We start from the raw sequence: 12882 nt of genomic DNA on the forward strand, positions 1-12882 counted from the left end.
GATTAATGAGAGAGTTGAAGAGGGGCCAGGGGCTGAAGCATGCAACACAGCCGCAAGCAAATCATCGCCAGATCATTGCGCGATACGATTAGGCCCGAGAGCTAGCAGCGAGCTAAGCCTACCACCTTGAGTGAGATTGGCGGCATCAGGACACAGCCACTTTGGCTTGCATACGGCTCCAAATAGTAGTGAAATCCAAAAGAAGAACTTCTATAGAGACATCTATACAATCGGAATAGCTTTTTGTCCAATCAAAACCAGAAAAACACGTCCCATGGTTATACAGTCAACAACACCATCCAGCCTCCAATTCATAGACGCAGAAGACAAATGCTCGGGTATAATAACAAGGTCAGGGCCGAACAAGAGTACTCGGCAAGTTCATAGTTCACACATCTCAAGCTCCGATGGCGCTCTTAACCCACTTCTCCAGCCCACCTTTGGCGATGATCTCCTGCACGTTCGGCGGGAGCTCTCCCACCTTCTGGGTCCACTTGGGCCCATTCTCGCCTTCTTGGACCTCGATCTGACTTTTACGCACGTCCCAGGTGAGCGTCCAGCCAGTCCGACGGGTAGGGACCTTCGCGTCTCCAGCAAAGGTCTCGCGGAGACGGCTGATCAGGCGGGGCACTTCCAGACCCATCAGAGCGTTGTTGATGCTGTTCCGCGAGAAAATGTTGCCGAAACTGCCAGAGACCACCAGTGGGATCTTCTTAGCCAGGATTGCGGTGGCGGCCTGTTCGCGCGAGCTGCCACAACCAAAGTTGAAGCCGCTAACCAGGATGTCGCCCTCCTTGGCGATGGTCGAGAACTTGGAGTCGTAGTTCGACATGCAGACTTCAGCCATCTTCTCCTCGGAGACGTTGTCTTGATATGTATAGGCACCGGGGTAGATACCGTCCGTGTTCACGTTGTCTGCATCGCAGAAAACGATCTCACCAGAGACGCGCTCGGGGAATCCGGGGTACAACTCAGTGGCGGCCTCGGTAGAAGGAGAGCTCTCCTCCGGGGCGAACCGCTTCTCACCGTCCATAACAAGCTCGTCGAGTTGGCCGATAACCTTCTCCAAAGCTTGCTCGGCCGTAAGCATGCGGTCTTCCTCGCGGATGCCGTCGCCTTCACCATAGACAACTCCGTTCCAGCCCTCGGGAGTCTGATACCAGCCAGGACCGCTGAGCTTGCCGTTCAGAGCGCTCGCGGCGACGACCTCCGGACTTCCCAGGTACGCTTTCGCTTCCACAGAGCCCATGCGGCCCTTGAAGTTCCGGTTGCTGGCGGAGATACCAACTTCATTCGGCTCCAGCAAACCTTCTCCCAGACCAATGCAGGTACCGCATCCAGCGGGAAGAGGGGTGGCACCCGCTTCCATCAGGATCTGCCAGTCACCCGCACCTTCAGCGGCGGCTTGTTCGGGCAAGGACGCAGCAGCCAGGTAGAATTTGACGCCGTCAGCGATCTTGGGCACCTTGCCACCATTCTTCTCTGCGGCTTCCCGGAAGACGCGCGCAGCGGCAGCGATGTCGGAGGCACGCGAGTTGGTGCAGGACAGGAGGTAGGCCTTGTCAACCTTGATATTCTGAGCCTCCAGCTCCTTCAATGGGGTGGCGACTTTGACGGAGTTGGGTCCTGCGACATAGGGAGACAGAGTACTAAGGTCGAGGAAGTATTCCTTGGCATATTTGGCGCCCTTGTCGGCCGCCAAGGGGTTGGCAAACAGCTCTTCCAGGGCCTCGTGCGTGAAGTGCTTAGCAGCCAGGGACTTGAAGGGACCATCGGCCAATCCCATGGCGGCTGTGGTAGCCTTGCCCCGGAGCCATCCCTTGAGGGTGTTGTCGATCGGGAACAGTCCACTCAGGGCACCCCATTCGGTGGTCATGTTGGCGATGGTCAGGCGGTCATCCACCGACAGACTCCACATGGTTTCCTCCGAGCCGGTGAATTCCAGCGCATGGTTCAACACATTGTCCTTGTCAAAGAGACCGCAGAGAGCAACGATGATATCCTTGCCAGTGACACCCGCAGGCAAGACACCGGTCAAGGTGATCTTCGCCACAGGAGGAATCTGCCACCAAGTCTGACTTGTCGACCAAAGAGAGGCGGCGTCCGTTCTCACAACCGGGGTACCTAGACCGAGGTCAGCATTCAATGCACGCTTCCACTATAGCAACCGCAACTATACGCACCAAGGCAGCCAATGCCACCATACATATTGCTGTGGCTGTCCGAAGCAACAACCAGTGTGCCTGGCCAGGCGAATCCCTCTTCCACCATGATCTGATGTCCAATACCTCTTCCAGCGGGGTAGAACTCTACTCCATGGTGTTTCGCGAACTCCTCGATCTGACGGTACTTCTGGAGGTTCTTCTCTGACTTGTTCTGGACATCGTGGTCCAGAGTCATCACGATCTGGTCGGGGTTGTGCAACTTGGTTGCTCCAATGGACATGAATTTGAGGGCAACAGGCCAGGAGTTATCGTGAGTCATGCAGCGATGAGGCGAAATGGTCACATAATCGCCGGCCTGGACAAACTTGCCCTGCGGCAAGCCCACGGCGTATTTCTGGACGATTTTCTCCGTCAACGTCTGCGGCACGGCTTTCGAGGATTGCAGGGAGGAAAAGATTTCGGCGGAGGCAGGGTCCTCCAACTGCGAAGGGAAGACATCCGGGGAGTAGACGAGTCGGGTGGAGGCGAAGGTGCGGCGTTGCGGGACGCTGGCGATGGGAGAGCGCAGGGAGGTCCAGCGGCGGATACTGGGGGTGGAGGAGGCCCAGCGCCTGCCCGCGGGCATCAATCGCCGGGAGGCCGACATCAATCTGGACTGCATGGTGTCCAGTGGAGGAGAATGGAACTGCCGAGGGAGAAGGAGAGGAGGAAGATTTTCGACCTTATACCAGAAAGAAAAGGAATGGGAGAATCGCGGACGAATGAGAGCGCGGCCATTATGCCGGCAATCGGAGGCTGACTCATCGGCCATAGTTACCTATTTGGGTAATAGGCATGCTTTGTATTCTATTGTACACTAATGTACAGTCTATACCTACAACTTCCACACGGTCCAGTCCCTCAATTCCAGTTCACGAATAATCCCTTGAACCGGCCCTTGCAGCTCCATCCCCTGGGCCCAAAGCTTTGGACCAGCCATGTAGCTGATGAACCCTTCCGGCCCCGACACCAGGATCATCTTCCCCGATGACTCGGATGCCGAAGTCGTAACGCGCCGAATCGCCTCCTTTCCGATGAACTGGTTTTCTTCATCGACATAATAGTCCACTGTTACCTGTCCGGGGTATTGCGACTTCAGCGCCTCGATCTCTCGAACCATAAGAGAGGGAGCGGTCTCCGCGGCGGTCACCGGCGTCGGAGCGGTTGTTGGAGGGGATCGGTTGAAGATTCTCGTGTACCATGGAGATGTCTGAGACTGCTCTGCTCCCATCGTATCGCTAACTCCTCCAGCACAGTCCTCGCGACGGCGATTCGCCCAAAGAATGTGTATCTGAGGCTTGTTGGTTGAATTGGCCCGGCGAAGAAGCGTGTGTCCGGCTTGGAGAGCAGGTGCGATTCCTGTCCCCCCAGCAATGAAGATAATCTGTCGCGTATCCTTCGAAATTTCACATTCTATCCGGGGACCCCTGATTTCAATCGGCGTTCCCAGTTCCAACCCATGCAAGTACCGCGATACCTCCCCGAACGCATCTCTGCGAATGAAGAATCGCAATGAGTCGCCGTCTTCAGGCGAGGGAGGAAGCGGCGTATAATCCCGTCCGATCTGCAGCTGTGGTTGTTTAAACATCACACTCCATACTCCAGTCTTCCATGCTTCCTCGTAGACTTCGGTGTTGCCTGCGCCCGGCTTCGGTGGTTGGAGGGTGAAAAGACTGCCGCTCGAAGATATCGGCTCTCGGGAAACCAGGGTATAAGGAGTGAACGTGTATGGGTTTAATGTCGTAGATGAGTTGGAACCTTGCCGCGACCGAGCATATGCACCAATTCCGGCTGCAGCAACGGTCACGACGGCCAACCGAACCCAAAGTCGCTGCTTCGGAGGTGGCGATGCGGCGGCCGCAGCGGTAGCGGAGGAAGCATAGCGTCTGGAGGATCTGCACGCGGGTCTACCCCATGGAACCGGTGGATTGCAGCGAAGGACACCGGCGGGGGACTGTGGTGGCCTCATGAGCGAGAGGATGGAGAGTTCTTCGAAGACAGAGATGGTGAAGATTGATGATCGTGAATGTCCCGAAAGAGAAACTCCCGACAGGGACACTAGACCCGATTTGGCCGGACGACGATCATCATTCTTCTAATAATAATGCGGATTGTTTCTCCTCCACATCACGACGGATGTCCTGCTTTCTCTTTTCTTTCTCCCTCTGTCCTTCACTTGCTCTACTCATAGCTTCATCTCATTGTGCTTATAGACCACCCCGCGCGGGCATGGAACAAAAACACCCCGTTCCCCGTCGTCATTGAACCAGTCGCCGACTCGCCGTCCACTCTTTGACCACCCCCTTCTCCCTCCCTACCACGAGCCGACCCGACTCCCCTGGCGAAATGTCCCACATATCGTTCTCGAATCTCGAGAATCGGTCCGATCATAACAATAATGCTCCTCGCGACTCCCTAGAACTCGCCTCGCTCGCCTCGTCGTCTCCCGAATCCGGGGACAGATCGTCCCGTTCCTCCTCCCCCTCGGGCATCTCCTCCTCGCGCAAACTCTCCCTCGAAGATGAAGACCCCCTCTCGGGCTCGCATTTGCATGCGGGCCTGGAGTCTCAGAGACCGAGGTCCGCTCGCTCATACTCGGTGTCATCGGCGTTTGATTTCGGCTCGGCGTTGTTCCCTTTGTCGCAGACAAACGGAGGATATGCTCCCCTAGGTGCCCCGTCGATGATTGACCGAGAGGCGGGATTGGCCGACGGATCGTTAGAAAGAAACAAGACGCTGACCTACCTGAATGGCCTGTCGCTGGTGGTTGGGCTGATCATTGGTTCCGGCATTTTCTCGTCACCTAGCCAGGTGAATGCTAATGCGGGCTCTCCGGGCGCATCACTGATCGCATGGGCCGTCGCGGGCCTCCTAGCCTGGACAGGAGCCGCCAGTTATGCGGAACTCGGTGGAGCGATTCCCCTGAATGGTGGTGCTCAGGTCTACCTGTCCAAGATTTTTGGCGAGCTGGCGGGGTTTCTTTTTACCTGGTGCGCAGTTCTGGTGCTTAAACCCGGCAGTGCGGCTATCATTGCCATCATCTTCGGGGAGTATGTTGTACGCGCCGTGGTTGGAGCGGATGCGGACCAGCTCAGTCCTTGGATCAATAAATCAGTGGCGTTTGGTGGCCTCTTTGCCGTAACGCTGCTCAACTGCATCTCGACCCGGGTCGCAACGCGCGTTAGCGATCTTCTCATGTTTTTCAAGTTCATCGCCCTGATTGCAATTACTGTCATCGGCATTATCGTTGCTATCACCGGGTTCTCTTCCAGCGGAAGCGCTAGCGAAGAATGGAAGTCAGGTTGGTTTCAGGACACCAGCGTGGACGTGTCTGCTTGGGCGGTGGCCCTGTATGCGGGCCTGTGGGCTTTTGATGGTTGGGACAACGTATGTTTCTACCCTTTGCCTTCTCCTTCTGCCCTATTGACCAATGTTGTAGACGAACTTCGTTACGGGTGAATTCAAAAACCCTAATCGGGATCTCCCGCGCGTGATCCATACCGCCATGCCACTGGTTATTCTCTTTTACCTGTTGGCCAATGTCTCTTACTTCTTGGTGCTGCCGCATTCGACCATTGAGGCTAGTAACACCGTCGCGGTCCAGTTCGGCCAAAAGGTGTTTGGAAGCGTCGGCGCCCTTGTGTTTGCCCTGATTGTGTCCGCGAGTTGCTTTGGCGCTCTGAATGCCACGGTGTTTACCAGCGGGCGATTAGTATATGCAGCCGGCAAAGAAGGCTATTTGCCGTCCGTGTTTGGCAATCTGTGGACTCGAGGCGGTCCAACCAGTGGCGCAACCAACCGCCTTCAACATCGCTCGTGCGCCAGCAAAATGATGACACGGATCTGCGGGGAGAATACCCGTCTGGGATACACTCCCATCAACGCAATGGCGTTGAATAGCGCCCTCACAGTCGTCTACGTTGTCGTTGGCGAATTCAAGACCCTCGTGACGTTCTATGGAGTAGCGGGCTATACGTTTTACTTTCTCACGGTTCTTGGATTGATTGTTCTCCGGATCCGCGAACCATACCTGGAGCGTCCGTACAAAACGTGGATTTCGACTCCGATCATCTTCTGCTGTGTCAGCCTCTTCCTTCTCAGCCGCGCTGTCATTGCCGAACCTTTGCAGACGTTGATTGTCGTGGCGTTCATCATCGCCGGGGTGCCGGTGTATTTCTGGCGCATTTACCAACGGGACGGCCGATTGTCGCTCCCCAGTTGGAAATTCTGGCAGCGATGATTCGAATATACTAGTACCTTTTCCTTTCGTCTCTGTTTATTTTCCAACTATACATTTTATAGTACAAGGTGTCACGCATGATTTGATACCCTTTGCATTGTGGGTGGATGGTTGAGTTTAGAGCATAGCCTCAGATGAGGTAGTATGGGATGAGATGTGCATAACAACGATATAATAATGACCATAAGATAATAAAACAATCGGATAATAGGATAATAAGACAATAACACAATAAGATAAAGGCGATAGTTAATAATAAGGCTTTGACTAAGTTCGGGTTGCCGCCGGATACGGGAAGGCGATCCGAGACAACCCCGGAACCCCGGAATGTGCAGGACGGGGCAACCCAATCAGCGCCCAAACCCAAACCTTAATGCCTCCACGGCGAAACTCTGTAAGACCGAGTGGAAATGCGTGGAAAAGGGGCCCTCCCACCATTGCCTCGCCATCTCCATGCTCAGCTGCTCCATCTTCCTCACACAATGCATCTCAAGCCCCCGATATGACCGTCCAGCCTGCCTCCTCTTCCCCCGGAGGCACCGGGAACCCCCATTCTCCCAGTGGCGATGTGACCAAGACAGAGGTTCACTGCGTACATGATGAGCGCCCAGCAGAGGAAAAGCGCACCGTCAACGCCTTTCTCATCCTGACCTGTGTGATCTTCAGCGCCGCCTCGCTCCTCTTCGGCTTCGACGACAAGATCATCTCCCCGGTGGCCTCGCTGGAACCGTTCGTAAGTGGCCCCAGCCTACCTATCTACTCCACGAAGTACAAAGCAGACTGACTGACAGACCCCCAGGTCGCCAAATACCAAGGCCCCAACCATGCCGCAGGCAAATACGTCCTGACAGCCCGCAACCAGAACCTAGTCTTCTCCGTCCCGCTGGTCGGCTCCATCCTTGGCGGTCTCGCCGCCTCCCCGCTGAACTTCCACCTGGGCCGCAAGCGGCCCGTGCTGCTGGCGTACGTCGTCTCGATCGCCGGCGGGCTGGTGCAGGTGCTCGCGCCGAACCTGGGCGCCTTCGTGGCCGGGCGCTTCATCAACGGCGCCGCGATGGGCATCGCCAACGGGACGGCCCCGCTGTATCTCTCCGAGGTGGTGCCGGCGTCCATGCGCGGCCGCAGTGTGTCCACCCTCAACATCCTCAACGTCACGGCCGGCGTGCTCGGCACCGTCGTCGTGTACGGAACGAAGACGCTCGGCGGCCGCGAGTCGTACATGATCCCGTTGGCCGTGCAGTGCGCGCTGCCCGCGCTGCTGTCGCTGTGCACCGCGCCGCTGCCCGAGAGTCCGCAGTGGCTGGTGGGCAAGGGGCGGGTGGATGCGGCGCGGCGGAACCTGCGGAAGCTGCGCGGCGGGACGGATGAGCAGGTCGAGGACGAGTTGCGGCTGCTGGGGGTGTTTGAGGCCGAGGAGCGCCAGATGAAAGAACGCGTCGCGTTTTGGGAGATCTTCTCGCGGAAGCATGTGCGCCGCACGCTGACCTCCGGCTCGTTCTTCTCGCTCAACCAGATCTCCGGCGTGATCCTCTCGACCACCTACGGGACTGTGTTTCTGACCGAGATCGGCGCGACCGATCCCTTTGCATTGACGGTTATCGCGGCGTGCTGTACACTTGCTGGCACGATTGTGGCGCCGTTTGTGTTGGACCGTGTTGGGCGGCGCCCAACCGCCCTGGTGGGCATGAGCGTGATTCTGGTCGTGGACGCTGTGGCGGGCGGGCTGGCGTTCCGCCGCGATGACCAGCGGGCGACGACGGCCATTGCAGCGCTCTCGTTCGTGCTGAACTTCTTCTGGGCGTCGTCGTTCTTCTCGCTGTCGGCGCTGATGCCGTCGGAGATGGCCACGCCCAAGCTGCGCCACCACACCATGGCCTACACGGTTGCCTGTGCGCAGACTACGGCGGTCGTGACGACGTTCGTTGTGCCGCAGTTGACGGCAGCGGATGCGGCGGGGCTGGGCGCGAAGGCCTATCTCATTTTCGCCGGGTGTATGGTCTGTATTATTATCTTTGTGTTCTTCCTCATGCCCGAGACACGAGGACGCACGTTTGTGGAGATCGACGAGATGTACGAGGCGGGCGTGCCCGCGTGGAAATGGAGGACGTATAAGACCTCGTGCAACACGGAACCTGCACCTCAAACAAGTGTTGTACAGAACAGCGATAGAGAGAGAATAATATAGATACAGAAAGAATCCCATGTAGTAACCCAAACACCCGGTTCGTAGCTTCACGGGGTATATACCATGTGTAGTTTATATAGACAAAATCAGGGCTAAATGGTTGGCGTTGAGGGATGTCATGAGGTTCAAGCGCCAGCCACAGTGTTAGAAAGAAAAACATATATGATCGTATGGACAGATGTGGTTACTGCTGCACCGCCCAGTTGCCCACGCTACCACGCAAAGTGCTCACGAATGCCTTGTACTTCTCCAAGAAGGGGTGGTTCCCGCCACGTAGGCTGTTTAGCACATGTAAGAAATCGTCAACCAGGGTGACCGGGAGCGCAGCTGCCGCCGCAGGGGCCATCGATTGCGTTGGGTCTGCAGAGGATGAAGTAGCTGGTGATATTGGACCCGCCATCGGTGATACCGGAAACCCATTCCCCAGAGACAGCTGAGCATTGGACGCGACGCTGATCGCACTGACAGCGATGTCATAGACTTTCTCGGCCTAGAACATGCATTAGTGACGTGAGATGGGTTTGAAGGCACTGTTAACTAACCAGGCCTATGCCATGTGCCTCCATGGAGCTGAGGCGCAGTGACTGGCAGATTTTAAGTGTCTCCATCGCCAGCGTAATGGCATAGCCGAAACACAGCTCATGATGCTCAGATGTCGATTTCAACAGTCCATGAGTCGAACAGAGAACCCAAACGCGGTTCTGCAGCCACTTCTTCGTGATGAATATGTCGGCACTTTGTGTTTCCGCCAACCCCACGGTCGATCGAACAGCTGAAACCTCGCTAGGCGCAGACTTGCTGCGTTTGAACCAGTCATATCCCTTATATCTCTCAGATTCGCTGACGTGGTCGAGATTTCGATAGATGTCCAAGGCCTTTTCTTGGCTCAGTCGTTCGCAGTAACCTGAGTTGATCGTGCAGCGTCGATTCCAGCAGTCAACAACCTCCTCGTCAATAGCATCGAACAGTTCCATCAGACGAGCCAAGCCCATCATGCCTTCTGCGTCTTTCTCGTTGTGGACGATGATGCCAGAGACAACGCTGTGTGTAGCACTGTGGATAAAGTCCTGAACCGACCGCGTGCTGAATCCAGGCTTTCCCCAAAACGTGATGGGATGTCTCCTCTGCAAAGCGTAGGCTCTGTTTTCGATATGTTCATTAGCCACCGCAGGCCCCACCAAGGCGAATTCCATACCTTTCCGTGATGGACAAGACGAGATACGTCCGTAAGCGTTGGCCTTTTTCATCGCTGGGGAGATCTCGATACGAATCTGGGTCGTTTAATCCCAAGGTAGCTGCAAGGTCTAACGCCTCCCGCAGCCGAAGCCACGCGGCATTGTGTTGGTTGCTGCCGAAAAGACAACCAAAGAGGAAGAAACTAGTGAGGACGGCCTCTATGGATGGATGCTCCCCAAAATCCGACGAGCTGCGCATTTTCGTCGCTTCGTTCATCATCAATCGGGCTTGGGTAGCTCGCGACGAAGTGGTAGGTCGCTCGTCGATTTCAATCGGTTGTGTGAGAGAAAAGGCGCATAGCGACAGCAACATGGAACCGAACTGCGCGTTCGTGCGGTGCTCCTGCGACAAAATGCGAATAAACAAAGTGGAGCGATTCAGCAGTGGGAGTGTTGGATGGAGGCGATCGAAATACACGTCGATCCAGGGGATCATGTTTGCCTCCACAATGGAGGCCGGCCATGTCGCGCGGCTCGGAGCGAGTCCTGGTTGCTGTTGCGGTTCATAGCTGGATCTCTCGACCTTGACGGACTCTATCGATGGCGGTTGTAGCCCGGGACTATGGGCATCGGGTTGGATGATCGACGGGAGCGAGGGTCGGAGGTAGATATTGCTGCCGGGAAAATCCAAAAGGGACATCTGCTGGGACTCGAGGTTATCCGGGAGCCAGTATTCTACGTCATTTCGATCGCCCCAACTGATCCCGCTGTTGCTATGGGAATCAATTGACGAGCCGTCTGCGCTCCAGCCAGGCGGCACGGACACCGTCGCGTGCGGCGCGAAGTCCACCGGGACAGACGTGTCGCCTCCCGATACCGGCCAATGAGCGGAGCCTTCATGGATCGGAGGAGCAGACAACCGGGTCTGGCTCTCCTCCTGGGGCGGAAGCTCTGATTGATAGTGAAATGCAGCATTGGAATAAGCACTGGGACTGTCCGGAGTCTGCGGGCTCTTCGGGAACGGCTGATGCGTCTGTTGCTGTCGGATTTGCGACACGCGACTGCGCAATGCATTCTCAGACCTGAACAAAACAGTCCAAAGGGATCCGGAGACTTACTGGCCGGTTGGACCGCGCTTCTTCTGTGGCTGGAAGAAAGTACAGTCGAATCCCATAGAAACGCAGGCCTTACATGGCTGCGACAGGCTGCACTGCAGGATCGGAACGGGTTAGCCTCAGGAAAAACCCCCGGCGCCGCCATCGGAGGGCGGAACAGGATAGAACAGAGCAAACAAATCCACCGATAGACAGACAATGCGATCCATGCAGGCCGCGGAGGAGACGGGATCGGTACCTTGATCTTTCGGAACTTGCACTGGTCACAGGCCCTTTTCGCAATCGTCCCGGAGGGCTTCCTTCGGGATTCCGTCCGGATGGCCCCCGGGGCGGTCGGTTCGGGATTGGAATTCATGGGGGGAAAGACATATTTCGCCTAGGGACGAGGATTGCTTAGTTTGTGGAGCTGGATCGCCCAGGCCGGGGACATTGGAGATTGGAGGTGGAATTGAATCGACCAGATCGATTCGGGGACTCTGGAGAACGATGAGGAGGGGGCTGCTGAGTCATCCGTCCACCGTGGAGGCCCCGCATTTCCCCTCTCCGCCGTTACGGAGTAGACACTCGGAAATATTTGCCTCTGCACGATGCAGTACTCCTGATCCATGGCAGTATCCTCCTACGTTATCTTCGATGTGAATCTTCCATCGGGGCAGTAAAGCCGCCATATCCACCCTGATGAAGCTATTCAACCGTCTCAGCGGAGACCTAAGGCCTCTCCTCCAATCACACCCGGAAACTCCCGGTGAGTCACCAACAGACGATCGAAATCGCTGCTCTGTTATTCGGTCGTTCTTAAGGCCACTTCTCAGCTGACAGAATGATTCATCCTCAGGTTGAAGGTTCTAGCTGAACATTCAATATGACGTTGTGCGATTCTGTGTCCTTTGCGCTCCAGTTACCCTCCCACTGTCGGGATAGCTGGGAATCGCGAAGCCAAAGGCCAAACGCAGTGGACGCCTATCTTAGAATGATTCGGAAACTTCCCGAAGGAAGAAGAAGAATTCTGCCTGAACCTCATCATGCAAAATCACCAAAGGCAGCCTGTTAGTCACAGGGTGCTGGCGCGGCTCACTCGGTGGGTGCCTGGTGCATGCATGAGGCAGACATGATTCAGAAGAGATACCAGTTTATTTATATCTATCGTACAGGTATAAATGGCGCGCGATTGCGTTGATTGAGAGGAGAATCCCAGCGCAATTGTCCCTCTCGCAGGTGGACTCCCAGAACCCTCTTCTACTCTAGCAAACCTCTTCTCCATCAAGTCCCGCTGGCGTTGTGTTCTAACACGCCAGAAGAAACCCATTCATACCTCCATTCATTCATGGGAAGAGGCGGCTACAACGATCCCCAGCCCTCCAACTCCAACCCAACCTCGGCGTGTCCCGTCCTTGACTAGTAATCCGTACGTTGCAACACTCGCAGTCGCACGGAAGCAAGACGACAACAACTGCCAAACTTTGGTAACACGTTACAATCCTGTTTGCGACATCGCCAACGACAGGATGTTTTCTCGGGGGAGCGGGCGGAGGACGGGCAGGGGTATAGACATCCCAAAGCCATCCGTTATCACGATGCAAGCTTCAACGTCTGTTCACTTGCCGACGCAAAACCTAAACCACACCACTCTGTCAGCGCCATTACAGCACAACAACATGTCACAGTCAAGACCTACTTTTCGAACACGACCCCCAGCACATCCTCGACGTCACCGCTCTCGCCCTTGCCGGTGATCTTGGCCAAGGCGTCCGCAGCAAACCGCAGATGCTCGGCCGCCGTTACGATGTCCACGTCCATTTCGATAGATTGACGATCCGATTCATGGTTAGGCGTTAAAGGTGTCGGGGGTGGAGAGGCTTGGGCCAGGAAGTTTTCCAAATGTTCCACGCATCTCTGTAGATTAGAGCTTTGTCGATGAGTGACTCCCAGCGAGTCTTCCCAATACGACAGATCATACTGTCCA

The 12882-nt window shown here is 55.9% G+C and overlaps 5 protein-coding genes across 5 annotated transcripts; 2 read left to right on the plus strand and 3 right to left on the minus strand.

The window, feature by feature from the left end:
* Nucleotides 1–397: 397 nt before the first annotated feature.
* On the minus strand, nucleotides 398–2484 carry lysF (homoaconitase LysF; the record flags this gene model as incomplete). Its single annotated transcript, XM_001214855.1, has 2 exons — nucleotides 398–2124; nucleotides 2184–2484. 2 exons carry the CDS (start codon nucleotides 2482–2484, stop codon nucleotides 398–400), a joined length of 2028 nt encoding a protein of 675 aa, XP_001214855.1.
* A 555-nt stretch (nucleotides 2485–3039) lies between these two features.
* On the minus strand, nucleotides 3040–3792 carry ATEG_05678 (cytochrome b5 reductase family protein; the record flags this gene model as incomplete). Its single annotated transcript, XM_001214856.1, has 1 exon — nucleotides 3040–3792. The coding sequence occupies one exon, from the start codon at nucleotides 3790–3792 to the stop codon at nucleotides 3040–3042; it is 753 nt and encodes a 250-aa protein (XP_001214856.1).
* Nucleotides 3793–4550: 758 nt separating this feature from the next.
* On the plus strand, nucleotides 4551–6444 carry ATEG_05679 (putative amino acid transporter; the record flags this gene model as incomplete). The annotated part of the gene is made up of 2 exons (XM_001214857.1): nucleotides 4551–5591; nucleotides 5644–6444. The coding sequence occupies 2 exons, from the start codon at nucleotides 4551–4553 to the stop codon at nucleotides 6442–6444; spliced, it is 1842 nt and encodes a 613-aa protein (XP_001214857.1).
* Nucleotides 6445–6946: 502 nt separating this feature from the next.
* ATEG_05680 (uncharacterized protein) lies at nucleotides 6947–8629 on the plus strand (the record flags this gene model as incomplete). Its single annotated transcript, XM_001214858.1, has 2 exons — nucleotides 6947–7177; nucleotides 7244–8629. 2 exons carry the CDS (start codon nucleotides 6947–6949, stop codon nucleotides 8627–8629), a joined length of 1617 nt encoding a protein of 538 aa, XP_001214858.1.
* Nucleotides 8630–9162: 533 nt separating this feature from the next.
* Nucleotides 9163–11128, minus strand: ATEG_05681 (CeGAL family transcription factor; the record flags this gene model as incomplete). The annotated part of the gene is made up of 4 exons (XM_001214859.1): nucleotides 9163–9769; nucleotides 9825–10865; nucleotides 10923–11014; nucleotides 11117–11128. 4 exons carry the CDS (start codon nucleotides 11126–11128, stop codon nucleotides 9163–9165), a joined length of 1752 nt encoding a protein of 583 aa, XP_001214859.1.
* Between the last annotated feature and the right edge of the window lie 1754 nt (nucleotides 11129–12882).

The sequence above is a fragment of the Aspergillus terreus genome, genomic scaffold (assembly GCF_000149615.1).
Source record: "Aspergillus terreus NIH2624 scaffold_8 genomic scaffold, whole genome shotgun sequence".
NCBI lineage: Eukaryota > Fungi > Ascomycota > Eurotiomycetes > Eurotiales > Aspergillaceae > Aspergillus > Aspergillus terreus.